The sequence below is a fragment of the Pelodiscus sinensis genome, chromosome 2 (genome assembly GCF_052426305.1).
Source record: "Pelodiscus sinensis isolate ZL-2025 chromosome 2, ASM5242630v1, whole genome shotgun sequence".
Lineage (NCBI taxonomy): Eukaryota > Metazoa > Chordata > Testudines > Trionychidae > Pelodiscus > Pelodiscus sinensis.
Window position 1 is genome coordinate 155,092,697 of NC_143053.1, and position 18,774 is coordinate 155,111,470.

General features: G+C 39.3%; 1 protein-coding gene across 11 annotated transcripts in view; it reads right to left on the reverse strand.

Annotated features, from left to right (window-relative positions):
* Positions 1-18,774, reverse strand: part of FHOD3 (formin homology 2 domain containing 3) — a 592,306-nt gene that overhangs the window by 155,037 nt on the left and 418,495 nt on the right. For 6 of the 11 annotated variants that reach the window (XM_075921654.2, XM_025187260.3, XM_006128124.5 and 3 more), the window contains exons 7-10: positions 17,501-17,612; positions 11,104-11,198; positions 6,757-6,900; positions 4,841-5,079 (exon numbers count right to left, since the gene is read on the reverse strand). In XM_075921654.2, coding sequence (XP_075777769.2) covers positions 4,841-5,079; positions 6,757-6,900; positions 11,104-11,198; positions 17,501-17,612 — 590 coding nt within the window. Of the gene's footprint in view, positions 1-3,309; positions 3,397-4,840; positions 5,080-6,756; positions 6,901-11,103; positions 11,199-17,500; positions 17,613-18,774 lie in introns of all 11 variants that reach the window. The other 5 variants (XM_075921655.2, XM_075921653.2, XM_075921652.2 and 2 more) reach the window with 1 other exon arrangement.

The window sequence follows — 18,774 nt, forward strand, 5'->3', positions numbered from 1 at the left end:
GAAAGCTCTATGTGTTTCACACTGCTCTTATCTAAAAATTACATAATCTCATTAATGCAGGTGGCAAAATGAGACACAATTGAGCAAACAATGTGCATCAATAGATCAGGGTATTGGAAATCTACTTCCTCAAGTAGTGACTGAAATTGATGGCGATTAAGGGCTCAGGCAAGAATCCAACTGACAATGTGAATGACCAGTCCCATTACATTTCTGAATTCAGTTCCACAAGATTACGCACAAAATGCCTCCTGATGCATAATGCAGTGAAAGTTCAAAAGTGGGTGGTTCAGCTGTTCTGACAAAAGTAAGGAATCCTCTGTATTTACCAACCACACGAGGTGCACCGTCCGCACGCACAGACATAAGATTATCCATCTGGATTTCTTTCTTGTAACGGGGTGGCACTCACCTCCCGTGAACGCCCCCTGTTCAGCTGAATGCGGGTTCCTGCACTGCCTCAGTCTTAAAAGCCTTGCAGCTACTCAACCCTCTGGCTGAGTCACACAGTCTCGTGTGCATTCACAACCACCTTTAGAAAATTTCAGTGCTCATCAACCACTTTCTCTTTGCCTTTTTACTGTTGAGGGTTATGGAGTTCACCATTACATATATTATAGAAAGATTTCTTGACCAATCAAATAGAAGGAGAATATGCACAACCCCCAATAAGTGGAGAGGATGGATGATTGTTAAGATGACCAGTTAAAGACAGAAGACAAAAAACAAACAAACAAAACCAAAACACCTTGACATGAATAATTAGCATTTTTAAAAGTTGGAATTATTCAATTTTTCACTTTAATTTAAAAAGTTGTGTGCATTTTGGAAATGACAAAAGAACCATATTTGGTTCCATACTGAGCCATATTTGGTGCTAGAGCCATAGGTCGCAGACCCCTGTACTAGAGGCTGGATCACACCCATTGAAGCGGAGTCCTTCTGTTGAAATAAATGGGCACCAGGATCTGGTCCCAGATGAAAATTAGACCTTGGCCTCCTGTAATTTCTATGGGCTGAATTACACAGCATGGGAAGCAGGAGTACTAGAGGCTGTGGCAGTTGGAAATGTTATGCCTGCAGAAGTCAGGCAATCACGATTTCACTCAGAGGAGACCACTCATAGCTGGTTTTTTATATACCTTGGTATATGTATGGGCATTGGAAGTGGGACTGTGGACCCACAATAAACACGCCACCAATGGGAAGTAGATGAGAGAGCTGGATCCTTGATAAATTCTTTCAGAATCAGAACAATATTTATTGAAATTGCAATATTTTGATGAAAAACAACAAAAATATTTTGAAGATATTTTGCAGGATTTTTTGCCATGTTTCCACCAGCTCTGTGATTAAACTCAGAAACAACATGAATAAAGACTTGTCTCTATCAAGTTTCTGTGTATAATTTTGTGTTGTTTAGTTTTGAGGCTAAGATATGCTCAGGCAAAATGACTAGCCCACAAAGTTATTATTTTGAAACAATAGTCTATAATAACTTCTCTACAAAGTTCTGAGGGTCACACTCCTTGCCATTAATAGAGAGATGTGGCCCACATGAACTTTTGGTCCCAATAGGCAAATATTCTGACTTGATCGAACTGATAAAGCATATGAACCTAGTCTTGCCGTAGTGCAGTTATATTGTCCTCACACGTTTTAAAACACAAAACTGAAGTTTGAGACTAACAGATGTGTGGTGCCTAGATGTTGCTTTAATGCTTACAACTTGGAAAAAAGGATGTAGCCAATGTAATAATGAATCAAAGTATGCTTCTAAGTACTATAAGGCACTGTATGACATATATATTATATCATTAGCTTTTAAAACCCCTTTTATCAACTATAACACTCAGTTATATAAGACACTTTTTGAATGTTCAGAAAGAAACATAACCATACAGATGAATGGTCAGCAAAGCAGGATATCATCTCAAGACACCAAATGGCTAAAATTTCAAAAAATCAGCGTCCGGAGATTCTCCTGGAGTGAAGAAGCTATAGGCCCAATCTCTGGTATGGCAAGAACCGAGTGGAAGAATGCTCCCACCCACCGCAAATACATGCAGTGCTGGGGCCAAGATCTGCCCCAAAGTGGTTAAAATAGAGATGACAAAGGGTGTGTCTACACTGGAGGGCTTAACTTGAAATAAGCTACGCAAATTGAGCTACGTCAATTGCATAGCTTATTTCGAAATAGCTTATTTAGAAATAAGGAGCGTCTACACAGGACTTATTGTGAAATAGAGCACTCTTCCTCTGACTTCCCTTACTCCTCATACAATGAGGGTTACAGGAGTCGGAGTAAGAAGTCCTCAGGCTTGACAGTATTTTGTCACTGTTTTGAATTAACTGCCTGTTGTGTAGACATGGACTAAGTTATTTTGGAATAGCACTAGTTATTTCAAAATAGTGTTGCAGTATAGACATACCCAAAGAAAGTGATTAGCATAATATCACGTCCAAAAGGAGATGAGCACAGATTTAAAACGAGAGGCATCAAAGGGTTATGTGCTGGGGATTAGGATGGTGTGATTTGGGACAGATTGTGTTTTCCATTGGACTGTTATGCATTCTCCAGTTCCCAACTATGAAACAAAGGGTATGTCTACACTTGCACCCTCTTTCGAGCAGGGATGCAAATGAAGACATTCGAAATTGCAAATGAAGCTGGGTTTTAAATATCCCACGCTTCATTTGCATAATCTCGTTATGGCGCTATTTTGAAATAGCGCTATTTTGAAATATAAAACACGGTATAGATTTGGTTACTTCGGGAGAACACTCTTCTTCCGAAATAACTGTTAAACCTCGTTTTATGAGGAATAAGGGTTATTTTGGAAGAAGTGTGTTCTCCCAAAATAACTGCATCTACAATGTGTTTTGTATTTTGAAATAGCACCATAATACAATTATGCAAATGAAGCATGGGATATTTAAATCCCAGCTTCATTTGCAATTTCGAATGTCTTCATTTGAATCCCTCTCTCAAAAGAGGGTGCAAGTGTAAACATACCTAAAGGAAAAAAATGGGCAAAAGCACATGACAAAAAATACACAGAAGCACAGTGTAAGGTGCTTCAGGAAGGATGACTCAATGTGCTTGCCTATCTTTGATCACAAAAGAATCAATCCAGGATCCTTGTGAAGTAAAACCACTTAAATAAAACACCTTTCTTCCTCCCAAATGCATCAGCCTAAACAGTTAATCACACTCACTGCACGTGGTCTAGCCACACCACGAGGACATGAAAAAGCCCAAAACCATGCAAGAGGTGTTCCAGGCAGAACAGCTGCTGCAGCACTCACATTGAGGAGACCTGATGTTCAGTTTCAAATGCACTGTCATCCTTGTCATCAGCCTGTAAGGCTATAAGGCTCTCATTCTTGAATTTACTACAGACCCAGCAAAAAACAAGCATGAATGAGATATCAAATGAAAACAGGGAATAATGACTAATGCACTGGACATAGAGAACTGATCTAAACTACTGCTTAAGTCAATGTAACTTATATTGCTCAGGATTGTAAAAATATATATCCCCCTGTGAGATGTAAGTTACACTGTCTTAAAGCCGTATTCATACACAGCTCCGCTGGCCACCTCTTGTGGAAGTGGAATAATTTTGCTGAAGGGAGAGTACCAGAAGTGCTTCAGCAGTGCAGCTAGTGTAGGCTTGTCTTCAGCATACTGGGAAACCACAAGGCAGTAAATTATATATATGAATCCTGGAGCAATAAAATTTCACCTATTCTGAAGAAAGGGTCTTTTTAATAGGAATTGGTTGTTTTTCTATAAAATTTAGCTTGCAAGGTAGGAAGTTTCCTACATGACAGGCAGAATTTGGAGGCTTCTGGATTGCACTAAGTATCTTCCATCAGAAATGTTGAAAGAACTTCATTCTTTATTAGCTTAATGTGCTTCAGTTCCTGGTTTCCCAATTTGAGACTCTGTTGCTCCTTCTTTTCTCTAACAAAACCCTGGACTAGAATGGCACTGGCAATAAAGAAAATCCAAACACCTACTATTTTTCATGTTTGTTTTATAATACCAATAAACTCCTCAGGCAGTACTAACCAGCTAGACTGAATAGCTCGCCTTGTTCCTGGGGCTCTGATTCCTTCCCAGTTAGTCTTTATTGCATCTCGTTTGTTAATTCTTAAATAGAACCATCACATCAACTCAAAATGGCAGCTCAGCTTTGAAAGAAAAGCTGAATATACATTTTGGAGCACTGATTGTAAAAAGAAAATGCCTCACATGAATTCATTTCAACCACACAACCAATAACTTTGCACACATACAATAAATCTTGATGTTTATGATCTCTCCAGGACCTCCCTGTAGAATTTGATTCTTCTACCATACGGATCTATCAAATGGAAATTGTGTCCCTATATTACAATAGATGAAAATTCTATCATTAAATATTGTTACGATCTCATTGCATGAATGTTCACTCTCAAGCTGTTCACATCAATTCCTATGGTAATACAGACTCAGGAATATATTTGTTTACTTTACAAATAACTTTGAAGGTTTTTTTTCTTGAAGATTAATGAAATATAGTACAGACAGGCAGGTATTCATAGGGAACATATGCATCTGAAAGGCAGGTGAATAAAAAGAACCAATGATCTACACATCTTTCTCTTTTCAACCCTCTAGTAGTGTTTTGCTTTTGTGTCCACTAAGAGAAACTCAGACTGAAGAAAGAAAGGAGGGGGAAAGTTAAATAATTGAACAGCGTGGCATGATTAAAGTCACTAATGTGCAGTGAGCATAATGGAAGGGTACAGAAACGGGAATAAAGGAATATTTCTTGTCTCAGGCACTTACTTCTCACTAAGATCTTCTATTCGTTGCCCATGGCCTAACATGAAGTTAGTGCTTGGCTGGCTGCAGGGACTTGCAGGAGCTGATAAAGTGCTTTTGATGCTCTGGGCTGAATGTCTGCGACTTCTCCTGCGTTCCAGCCCTCTTCGTTCATTGGAGCCAAGACTGGCCCTTCTTCTATCTTTCCGCCCATTGGGTGGGGGATCAGCAGTCTCATCTCCATCCTCATGTCTTAGTGTCATCTGAATGGAATGAAAGGGGAGACTTTTCACATGTTACTTCTGGATTCCCTATGTTTTCACTCACATTTTAACAATGAACATGTACCTGCATGTCATCCCCAACCATGAAGTCATCACGCCCAGCATAGCTGACTCTTACGACACTCATCATTATTACAGCTACTTCACTTTAACTACACATTCATCTTACTGATGCTATTTATACTATGGAATTACATAGACCCCCTCCTCTGCTGATCTTAAAGAGCTCTCCAAAAAAATTAGACTGGGATTTTTAAAGTCAAAGGGACTTAGATGTCTAGCTCCCATTATATTACAGTGGGATTTGGACATCTCAGTCCCTGGAAGAAAACCTGGCTCTATTCAAGTCAATGGCAAAATTCCTCTTCACTTCAAAAGAGACAGGACTTTACCCAGAGTTTTATGAATTCTCACCCAACCACTGGAAGTAATGACATACAACCCTTATTTTATAGATGGCAAAACAGAGCCACGGAGATATTAAGTGATTTAACAAAGTCCCACAGGAAGTCTGGGACAGATCCATAAACAAACTTCACATTTCTAGAAACTCAGTCTGGTCCATAGATTTTCATTCTCTCTAGAAAGAAGTTATGTGAGAGCCATGCAGATATTGTAAATCGTGCCCTACTTTAGAGCTTTACTAATGTTGCCATGATTTTGGCTCACCCAAGAAAGAAATTAACAGATTTGCACGCCAGCTTAATATCTTTATTGGTTTTCATGACTCTCTCCGTAAAGTTGAGAAAACCTGTCCATGGTATCATGATTGATCTAAAAAAACCAGAGGTTGTATCTGGACCTTATTCTCTAGTGAGCCACTCAAGTTTTCAGTTGGTGTGACTACATTCAGTGATGCAATCAATGGAGCATTAGGGCCACTATACATAGATTTGGTCTATCTCATCTAGCATGGGTGTAACTCAGGAATAACTCAATTAAAGTCAGTAGAGCTACACGGGGGTGAAGTTGGCATAAGAAAGGCCCAATCTCTGAAGCTGGACTTAATGCTAAAGACAGTTATTTCATTTCACCACACCAGAACATACATTCACATTAACTTTATATTACTTTAAATAAAGCAAAGTCTGAAATGTGTTTGATCATTAAGAAACCAAATATCCTATCTTTGCACATAAATATTTCACAGGTGGTGAATGCAGAGTCAGTCATTACCCAATCATTGCAAGTCAGGTAGGAATTGATCCAGTATAAACTCGTAAACAAGGACTCACTGGGCAATCAATTGTGGAGAGAACTGTGTGTGTGAAGTTGATCTAGGCTGGCCTTTTTTTTGGTGTGTGCACTGAATACTTTTGCATGTGGAAAGCACTTTTACTGACTTAGAGATTCTGATGTGTAACTAGCAGTCTGAGAAAGAGTTTTAATTGCCTTCAGAACTGCCTCTAAAGAGGCCAGTAAATGCTCAGTTTTACCTTGACGCATATTCTATGTCTAGTATGAAATGCATTTGTGCTGCATGTAGTCATGTACCGTAGTAGGTCAGATATAAGAATGTGTGTAACACTTCCAGCAACCAGATGTTTTTCTTTTAAAATAAAATAGATAACCAAGTTTCACCTAGGTTACATTCCCCCTTCAGCTTTGAAGTTTGCACAAGCTTCAAGATGCATAAAACAGGACATGTTATGTTACCTCATAAATGTTAAATTGCTCAACTAAGTCCAAGTCTGTTCCTTTCTTGTTCAAGTGTCTTTGTGAAATAACTTCAATGCCTAGCTCTTCCAGACAGTCCACCACGTCATAGAAAGAGTCCTGATCTGGCAACCCCGACAGTGTCTAAGAATCAAAGTGAAAACATTGACATCCATTTGTTTGGAAGAGAATTAAAAACATTTTACAAGAATCTATAAATGGTAGTAGTTGTGATTCTGATTAAACAAGAAATAAAGAACGGGGTGAGACACAGCTAGAAAAATAAAACATCAAGTGAAGCAAAGTCTAACAAAAACTGGTAAAGTGTAAAAATAGATAAACAAAACAAATTAATGTTACTAATTCATACAAAACTATTGACAATGTGGATATATATATATATATATATATTTAGATCATTCCCTGGTTCTACTTAACTGCAGAACAGCAAATATTAAGGCATTAAAAGCAAAAATTAAAAGCAAAGAGAGAGAGAGAAAAAATACAAAAAAGATTTTTTGGAGCAAGGCAAGCTGGTTTCCTACTGAATCCTGTCTCTTTGACCTTACTGAAAAGGGTGAACCACAGAGCTGACTGATGCTCAGCTAGCAGTAATCATCCCCAGCCTACTGTCTTCAAGTCTTTAGTAATAGTAGTTTTCTTAATGTACAAGTTGCTCTAGACAGCAGAAATATCAGTGCCTTCCTTCCTACTCATTCTTTAAAGTCTAAGGGTATGTCTAAATTACATGGCTCCATCAATGGAGCCATGTAGATTAGGCTGATCGGCAGAGGGAAATGAAGCCGCAATTTAAATAATCGCGGCTTCATTTAAATTTAAATGGCTGCCGCACTGAGCCGATAAACAGCTGATCATCTGTTTGTCAGCTCAGCGCTCTTGTCTGGATGCTCCCGCGCCAACCTGAAAGCCCTTTATCGACCTCCCCGTTATGCCTCGTAGGATGAGGTTTACCGGGGAGGTTGATAAAGGGTTTTCATGTCGACAGGGGAGCATCCAGACTGCCCCGATCTTCCGACAAACAGCTGATCGGCTCAGTGCAGAGGAGCCTTTTCCAGGGAGCCTGAAAAACCCCCAGTGGCAGGGGGACAACAGCAGCAGCAACCAGGCAGTTCTGGCTGGAATCCCGGGGAACTCTGGCAGCAGGGTGGGATCCCAGCCTTGGGAGCTCCAGGGAGAGGAGCCTGGGAGTGGAGCAGCCAGCAGGGGAGCACTGACCTCCCCTGGTTCAGCAAACTCCCTGGTTTGGGACCCCTCAGGTCCCGAGGGTGCCAGACCAGGGAGGTCCAGCCTGTATAAAAATACTTTACACCAAAATAACTTTTTGAACTCCCATTTTGATTTATATCTGGATTTGATACAGGGTTTTTTTTTTCTTATCATAGCTTAGACTTCCTTTTGCAGGGGAATTCACAATGCTGTCATGAGATACACACTGCTACAGTGCGATGAAGTCATAGAACAGTTTGCATTGCAATACACCAACTCCACCTGGTGTTGAAAGTGACTGCCACGAGATGAATCCATTATTATGGCTCAACAGCAGAACCAAGTCAGGGGGAGAAGATGAACTACTGGAGGGAGATTTGTTTAAATAGAAGTGGGCCTGGTTCTCTGTTATCCTGGACTTCTGGCAGTCATTTACATCCTTGCAAAGTGAGCACACTGTACTGCTATTTTGATCTGGTAGGATGTTACACTTCTTTTATGTTGTTGTTAATGACTATGCAAGGTGCAACTATAACCCACATACCTAGTGGGTATGGTTCACTGTCCCATGTAGTCCCACTTAGACCACTTGCAGAGAGCAAGCGAATGAGTGAGCTCTACAGCATTAACTGAGAGCCAACCAACTTTTAGCTCAAGCTGTAGAGGCTCATGCATGAAGCTCCAGAGTCCCAGGTTTGGTTCCGCCTGGTGGCATTACACAAGGCAAGTGAGAATCAGGCCCAAATATGCTTAAGAACCCAATTTTGCCACTCAGGCTGAGTAGCACCTTATCATAAATACTATGCAAGTCACTTTGGAGCAAGGTGTCTCTCAGTGTGACTAAGTGTGGCAGAACTGGTCTCATAAATCAGGTCCACACGCTATGTCCCCCTCCTAAAAAAATTGCCAAGGAGGAATGATGGGTTCATCACTAGAGAAAACAACTGTGGGATGAAAATAAGTCAGTGTGGGATGAAGTAATAAAACAAATGCTAGTGGCTGACAATTTCCAGATAAGATTAAGAGGCATAACTCCTCAGAAAGAAGGAACCCAGTATAAAATAAAACAGGGCATATATAAAAAAAGACTCCTGAGGACATGTTTTCGCACTGTAGTGGGACTTATATACATATGTAACTTGATAGATGCCTTTCAGAAGGCTTCTTATCCTAATGAAGTCAATGGGAGTTTTGCCTTTGATTTCAACAGGACTAGAGGTTGGCTTTAAATTAAATGTCATGACAACAGCAATGCTACTGTGGGAACTGGGCCTACTAGGTTGCTTCCAAAGGCAATGCCAAGTACTAAAGGAGAAGCTAGTTTATCAAAAAGCTTTTACTGTAGCCATGAACAAGAGCTTAAGAAAGTACTGTGCAGTAGGAGTACGTTCACATTCTGATTTATGACCAGAACTGACAAACTGAAGGCATTAGAACGAATATAATGAATTTAACAGGTCAGAATGATAGTAACACTATGACCTATTAAACAAAACTATAAAGCACAATAATATTTTAGTTCCTAAATGAATTCTGGTTTTCTATCTTCTTTAAAAGGTCAGTTTAAAAATGTGACTCATTTGATGATTGCTTTAGAGATTAAGAATTTCTTATCTATCTAGATTTCCATTTTTATAGACTTTTGGTTTTCTTTTGTGAGTGTATATGTATCTTTTAGATAACATTTAATTTTACAATGGAACAGCTCTTGTAATAAAACCCTTTGAGAATGACAAACAAGACCGAAAAAATCATGGCACCTTATGTTTTTTCTTTCTTTTCAAAGTACTCGGACCTGCTAAATTCATTATCCTTGGTGCAAAGAGAAAAATATCAAATGTTCTGGAACTATCAAATTGTGTACAAAGCTAGCCTTTGTAACCATGGGATCTTATTACCATTATGCTTGTCTACTCTGCCTCCTATGGTTTGTTACATTCATTTCTTTGTTTCTAATTAAATTTTGAGCTCTTTGAGAAAGGATCTGTCTCCTCCTCTGTATTTGCACAATACTTCACACAATGGAGTCCTGATCCTGATTGAGACCATTACAGAAATGATAAACAAGAAGAATAACTTTGTTTTATTCATACTGGCAGATTGACACAATGCTGTAAACTAACCTTCAGAAATTTGCTCCTATGTTTACTGATCCATAAACTGCTACTCCCGCTAATGCTCGCACTACTGTCCTTATCTATCAAATAATAAATCTCCTGTGTCCCTCCCCAAATATCTGACCCCCACTACATCAGTCATGTCAGACTCTTAAACACCTAGGCCCCTCTTTCTATCTGTCTAACCCTCACACCATTCCGAAGTACCACAATACCTCAAGTGAATATGTTCTCCCTCATGCCTCCACCTCTACCTATCTGTTCAGCCCTCTTACCTCTCCAGCCAATTAATTTGAAAAGTGACTTAACTTCTCTTTCAGTTACCCTAATATCTCATTTTCCTCTCTAACCTGGAGCTCTGAAAGTGTTCTAAGGGATGGAAAAGAGAAAATTGGAAAGAGAAGACTCGTTTCTGAATTTTACAGCTGTTGTGGGTTGAAATTAAAGAATATTTATTTGAATATTTGTATGAGTGTATTGTATAAAATAATCATGCAAAGTTATACTTAGTGCCTCTGACCATGGTATCTGCTGTTGTTAATGTTACATTTACGAAATGGAAGTACAGTGGTGGCTCTTGGCACAGTATTAAAACATCAGGTAGAGTACTCAAGAGTTGCTGATGGGGAAGCCAAAGGGGCAGTTGCCCTAGGGCCCGGTGATTTAAAAGGGCCCAGGGTTCCCAGCTGCCACCTCCACTACGGCAACAATGGCCAGAGCCTAGGCCCTTTAAATTGCCGCTAGCGTCCCCATCGGCGCAGGCTGGGCAGTGCTGAAGGGCTGGCTAGCTCCTAGCCCTATCCCTTCTATCCAAGGCCCTCCACTCCTGGGGCAATTCTGTCAACTGCTCTGATTCTACTCCAGATAAGGTTAATTCAGTCTGGCTTTGAGTGGCTTGCACTGTATGTTCTTGGGACAAGACTGGTCTTGCTAGATGTCTTTGATGTAACTGAAAATAAATGAGCACTAATATCGCTAAAGACATTAATGTATTAAAACAAACCTTGTTAACTAGAGTCATTGCATAAACCAGCAGTTCAGTGTCAACCCCATCTTTTTCCTCCAGGATCTCCATAATGTTGGACCATGGCTTGGCTCCTAAGAGTAACACAGATAAAGTCATTAGAAAAACAGCTGGTAGACTCAAGTTCAAGTCTTATGTCTGAGCAATTCTGTAAAACCATACCATTTATTTAGCTAACCCTGAGGTAGATATGTAGAATCATAGAATCACAGGGGTGGAAGAGACCACAGGAGGTCACTGAGTCCAATCCCCAGCTAAAAGCAGGACCATTTACAATGAAATCATCCCAGCCGGGGCTTTGTCAAGCTGGGGCTTAAAAACCTCTACCAACGGAGATTCCACCACCTCCTTATGTAGCCCATTCCAGTGCTTCACCTCCCTCCCAGTGAAATAGTTTTTCCTAATATCCAATCTAGATCTCCAGCACTGCAACTTGAGACCACGACTCCTTGTTCTATTATTTGTCACCACTGAGAACAGCCTCTCATCATCGCCTTTGGAACCTCCCTTCAGATAGTTGAAGGCTGTTCACTATGTACTCAAGAAAGAGCCAAAACTGATTTATCAATGAAATTGAAGGACCAAAGTTCAGATGATTGTGTTTGAAGTAGATGTGAAGATCAAGAGGGAAATCAGACAGCTATCTATTATTTACGTAGAGAGACTAATTCAACAACATAAGCAGCAAGGTTGAAAGACATTATCCCAAGTGCAGAGAAATGATTCAGTTTCAGGCCAATCTTCACAGAAATCCACCTCCAAAATTTTATCCACAGGATACAGACTCGGAGTGACAATACAATTCATATAATGAAACACAAGAGGTTCTTCATCAGAACCTGTCTTTGATTGATCAATGACCCCAAAGAAAAGATGTTGTAGTCTAACAATCATTTTGTGGTTGTCATATACACCACATGAGTTATCATCACAGGACTGCGAGCAATCTCTCATTCACGCTGCGTTCAAATATATATCCTCTCTCTCATTCTCTCTCTCTCTCTCTCTCTCTCACTCACTCATTCACAGATTGAGATTTCCCAGGGACGTAATTGAAAGCACCATTCACAAAGTGATGGCATTTTATAGAATGGAAAATTTTAGTCAGCAGAATGTTCTCATTTTCAATACTTTTACTTTAATTGATACCGATATTCTGCAAAAGGTACAAAAGGTCAGGGGGCATATTTTCACTGCTCAATATTTTTTCTTATCCATTAATTAAACCACTCTTCTGTAATGAGCTTTTCCATTCCACTAATCTTCTTTCATTTGCCTCTTCATATCAACAGACATTTTTGTGCAAGGAACGCATGTTTAGAAGACATGTGGAACAAATTCACTCTGCTCAAATAAGATATATGAACAGTAGGAATTATATCCTCACTACAAAATGTCTTTCTGTGGTTTCTATTATAAAAAAGGAAGAAAATGAGAGAGAGAGAAAGAGAGAGAGAGAGAGAGAGAGAGAGTTTGGACCTATAACAGTGCCATTTGTAAGGAAGTGAACTGCCAATAACATGACAAACTGATTACTTAATCCTTGCCTTGTGAGTCAGTGAAAGGACTTCAGGGGTGAGGAGGGGAGGAAATGCCTTTTATTCTATAGCCAGACAGTCCTCACTTGATTAGAACAATTCCATTTTGTATTTTAAATGCAGTATCTTGATATTCTATCATTTTACATTATCCTGCCTGTTTCCATATAAAGATGACATCCACAGTTACCCACGAAAACACAAACTTAGCTAGCCTGGGTGCACCAATTTCTTTGCTGCTTTCAGCGTGTTTAATGTTACTCTGTCAACCAAGCACTGTTATCAGCAAGCCAGTCCAGCAGTACTTGCTTTTCAGAAGGCAATAGGCTGTTGTGATTTGTAAAAGGCCATTTCCTGACCCAGGACATGGAAATTCTGGATCAGATGCTCAGCTGGTGTAAACTGACATAGCTCTTGTGACTTCAATGGAGCTACTTCAATTTATACTAGATAAGGACATTTTGCATCGAGTCTGCCTATTTTCTCATTGTGAACCCGAATTGCACAATCAAATAGAAAGCATGAGGTGACCTGAAAGCTGCCTATCTTCTCTCATCTTGTTACTTGTGTGTGCATATGTGCTCACAAGAGGCTGCAGCAAGACATGGACACTTATCTAGGAGCCCGGAAAAACATTAAAAGCTGTATGTTTGCATCTTCATTTTCCCTCATTCTTTCTACCTTCCCTGAAGAGGAATGTTCATTTTATGGAAAGCTTTCAAACTTCTCAGACTACAGATGAGTTCAAACCAAAACCACAGATCTGAACACTCCCAAATGCTAGGGTAATTTGTATCCCAACCCAAAAGTCATAGTTTGCCACTAACCGTAATCGTGAGGCCTACTTTTCAGGTTAGGTTTAGCTTTGCTGAAAAGTTAAATCCATTTAATGATCAGCTCTTTGGGATTTTTTTTCTTTTTATACTGCTACCTACCTATATTTGTTAATTGTCAATGTTATGAGGTACACAAATGTTGATGCAAAAAAGGCATAGTGCTGAATTTCTGGCAACGTTTTTTTTCTGACAGCAGACTGTGACATAAAAGGACATATGGTGGTTGGCTGGACTGGGACTTATGAGCCTTGGTTTTATTCCCAGCTCTGTCACTGGTCTACAGGATGACTTTGGGCAAGTCACTTCACCTCTCTGTGCCTCAGTTTCTCCATCTGTAAAAAGAGGGCAATGATACTGACCCCCTCTGAAAAGTGCTTTGAGATCTTCATGTAGTATCAGTAGTAAAACTGACGAGAGAGAAAAAAAATCAGGCTCACTGTAGTGAACGGATAGAGGTTTCTTTCTTGGCCTTCCTACTGAATGGAATCAGAAACACTCTCCAGTATGTCATAGGCTTCCTATTGTGGACAGCTATTGGAAATTCTTCTTTAGCTTGTGATTTGGGGCAGGATCGTATCGTCTTCATCCACATTTTACTACTAAGTTCAGAAGTGGTCATGGATGGTGCACAGCACCTACAAGGTCCTAGATGATACAGGACACATTAAATACAGTATATCCAAATAGGGTATCTTCCTGAGTCTGACTGTTTTTGGCCTCTCTTTAACACCATGTGCACATGAATTTTGTTTAAATCCAATAAAAAAGGAACATGAGTTTGGTGGGGTCAGCCAAGTCCTTATATACAGTTTCCACACCACAGATCAGCCATGCAAGGAAACACAAATAGTTTTCTGTCCATGAAAAGTCCCACAGACTAACAATAGAGGTGAGGAGTAAACAATTGGTACTGCTAGGGGAGAATTAATTCACTGACAAGGTTTATCTGTAGATTTCCACTAGTCATAAGCACTAACAAGTGACAACTTCTACATTTGGAGATGCCTTTGGGCCTTTTATGCATTAAAAAAAACCCACGTATTATGTGCCTGTATATCCTTTCACACAATCTTAGGAATACCAGTATTAAGCTCCTGAACATCTAGCTCTGCTTTGATGAGGAGGAAAATATGGACTATTCTTGTATTACAGGCCGCTTACAAGTCACATAGCAGCCAAAGCAGCAGAAACAACAAGCACAAACAGGATGTTAGTGTGCTCAGTTCGGACACCATGCATTAATCTCTGTATTAAAAAAGATGTTTGTGATAAAGTAGCAGCTGAAGGAACTGTAGAACTTCTACTCCACTTTCTAGCACCCAGCATCTATGTGCTTTAATTAAAGGGAGACAGTTACACTGTAGCTCAGAAAAGACATCAGAAAAAAAACTAAACAAGGGAGGACAAGCAAGAGTTTTAGGGACTGCCCAATTGCTCACTTATGAGCTACCTTTATCCATTATTAAGCAAGCAACTTCTATGGAACTTTGTATGTCAGTTTGCATATGGATGTGTTCTAGCAGAGAAACCACAGATGGGGTCACTTGGAAAGGGGGTTGAATTATTAAGAGGGTTTTGTTGTTGTTGCTAATCATATGTGCTACACATGTTAAAGAATTATGCCATATTTCAGCACTTTGCATGTGGATGAAAAATAGGGTTTTTTTCCAAAGTAGCATTGAACTTAATTAGTTAGTTCCAAGATTTATGATAATATTGCCAAAACAAGGCATGAAACATATTCTTCCTCTTTTCTTCCATCTGATAAGCAAATCGTTTAAAGCAGGCCTGCCACTGTTACAAGCGAGCAATGACCAATGACTGAAATTAAAAAGGCAACATCTCCACATCTAAAAATGAAATGCTATTCCTCTGATGACCTTAAAAAATCCCAACCCAATCCTAACCAGAAAGAACAAGAAAACAGACTTCTCTTGTAGTTTCTTGTTTGACTTGAGGAATTTTTAATATAATTGTGAGAGGTTTTTTTTAAGCACAGTGGATATGTAATGATAAGTTAGTTGTGAATCCATGGTACAATATGCTGCCCCATTGGGGTGAGATTTCTAATAATCTCCCACTTTGCTTTCAACAATCAGCTATCTAACCACAAGCAAACCAAAATGTTATGTTGATTCTGAAGTTGTTTTATTACTTTTTGGGAGGGGAAGGGGCGAGTGAAATATAGGCCTAAGGCAATCATACGGGATATAAAAGCGGAGGGTATGATTTTTCCTTTCCCCCCCATAATTGAATCACGTTTGCTATCATGGGAACAGCTGATGATTTGAAGATATGAGAATGTAAGTGAGTTCAGAGAGCTGAGGAAATACCAGAATTGTCTGTAAAAAATAAATCATAGAACTTACTATTACATGAGCACTATTAGTACATTTCTACTGTACAGCATTCTTAGGTTTATAGGCTTTAATTCAAAACAGAAAACCAACCTGAATTGGCCACATTTTAAAGTATCCCCTTGCCTTCCAGCTGGCCACTGAGGATGTATAGCTCTTTAAAAAAATATATTTTCAATACACCCATTTTGATAGCTAGAAGTGAAAACTGGCAACTTTTTCTTCTCTCCCTGACATCACGCACTCTGCTTCCGTCCCCACCAATCATTTGTTTTACTTTAACCATAAGGAGTTATTGGCGGAAGTTTGGGAGCAAGGCAACCATTCCAGTGATGGGGATGTTGTTTTAATCTCCATGTGTGTGAGACCACAACAATAGATCTACAGCCTTACAAACCTGCATGAAGCCAAAGGAACAGTTCAAATCAAAAGAGCATGACCTTGGAGGTTAGCAATATTTTATGGAAAGAACCACCCAAAAAAACCCACTACAACATTTTTTTACCTTTTCTTACTGTATGCAAATTGTTTAAATTCAAGACTTTTTTCCCCTAGACATGAAGGATAACAGGTTTCAGCATAATGTCTGCTGGAGAATTTTACTGCTATGTAACAACAGAACATTTTAGAGGTCTGAGTTTGTTTAGGTTTTTGGACAACATAAAGTGATGATATACTTTTTCTCCATATTAGATGGCTGCTATTATGCACAAAAGAGAAAGCATGATTCTGTGGTTAGGGTACGCGCTTACAAATTGGAAGACCAACATACAATTCTTTGCTTTGCCACACAATTCTTGTGTGACCTGAGGCAAGTCATTCAGTCTCTCATCTGTAAAATGAGGATAGCAGCCCTTTTCTACCTCACAGGGATGTTGTGAAAATTATTACACAAAAAATTGTGAGCCCCCTAGATTCTCCAGCAATAAGGACAATAGAGATAGGTATGGGATCATAGACAGACTCATTATGGAGAAATTCCACATAGTCTTAGAAATAAAACAAAGTAACTTCTTCTGGCTGATTACATTGATGACAGGTTTCACCAATGTGTTTAATGTATATTTTCAACATGTGCCAATTCTAACATGATTATTCATGTTAAATAGTATCTTATCCCACCAGCAACATTAACAAAACCCAATGAATTATTTAGAGAGGAAGGTACTTCTCTCAGTGATTCAGTGCTGTATTTAATACTTTAAACAAACTTTAAAAACTTGAAAAACAACAAACAGTCTTTTAGCACCTTAAAGACTAACAAAACATGTAGATGGTAACATGAGCTTTCATGGGCACAACCCACTTCTTCAGATGACCAGAGTGTTGGAAGTTATCCGAAGAACTGGGTTGTGCCCATGAAAGCTCATATACCATCTATATGTTTTGTTAGTTGGGTGCTACTAGACCATTTGTTGTTTTTTAAGTTTTTCCTGTTACAGACTAACTCTGCTACCCTTCTGAAGCTTTTAAAAAAATTAAGCAGCAGTTTTAGAAAAGGAATGTGGGACTAAAAACTATCGAGGAAGATTCCTTTGGAATGAAAAGACAAACATGTACCACGGGTGAAATCTTGACCTTACCATGATCAATGGCAAAACTCTCAGGGGAGCCACAATTTTACCCTACATTATCAGCTACTCACCTCTCTTATCATCTACTGTGGATACTGCCTGGATTAGAAGTGGGGCATTGGATTCTGTATACTCCACAAACACCAGCAGCAGTTTCAGTGCTGTCTTTACCACCAGCCGGAACTGAAAGAAGAGAAAGTAACTTGTCATTCAGCAGCTCACAGTACTTCCAGATGTGCTGCATGCCACTCTACCAGATGGAAGCACTGCATTTTGGCTGGCGGCAACAATGTCAACGATATACAGAGAATAAAGCTATTTGAGCCATATACATGAAATATCTGCACAGCCAGCTGGCCTAGCTGTTCGCTGATAGGATACCACTCTCCCCATTAATTGCAGCTCAATTTTAACGCCAAAACTGACACTCCAAAGTGCATAACAAATGTAACCATACATTCCTCATGCCCCTTGATAGTCCCTGGCCAAAGCATGGAAGAAACCGTATGTGCTGATCTGAATGCACTCATCTCCCAACACAGTATTCATCATTCATTACTGGTGAGAGTTTAATATGGTCAGATTTCAAGCTCTTCCTTCTTTTTCCGGAATAGGAAATGACTGTTAGCTGCTTTTCTTTTAATCTCGTATACAATTTTTATTTAATAGACTGAAGTTCATTAAGCATGGGAACAAGGATAGGCGTGTGTATTCTTAACTGTCCCAGAAAACTCTTTTAATAAAATGGACTTTTTGTATCTCTGTGGTGGAAGCATTGAGTTTGTAACCTGGAAACAAGAAAACAAAAACTCCATCAATGAGTGGCCCTCCCATCATTTATTCTCCGAGTTTAGAAATGGCTCAACTGTGGCTACTAGGATGAAATTCTGATCCAGCTGAAATCACTGGCAAAGCCCATTGACTTCAATAGGGCCATAATTTCATCCATAGATTTCTCAATAACAGAGAGGAGGGTTTGTCTATGAGATCATTTCCAAAGTACACTGTGAGAGCAGTTACATGTTTTCATATACACATTCACACACCAGACTTCTGACAAAACCTTCTTCCCTGCAGGGTACATTTCATCAAACAACAAAGAGTGTCACATATAAAAGACAGTTAAAGAAGGAGAACTTTTAAATAGATAGGATTGTGTATGGCTAGTGAAGAAGAACTGTATCAGAATGGTGATCATTCTATTCTATTCTATTCTATTCTATTCTATTCTATTCTATTCTATTCTATTCTATTCTATTCTATTCTCAGGCCTTACAGATGATTGTTTATCAGAAAGTAGATTTTCATTCACATCCTCTCATCTGCTACAGAATGGCCACTTATA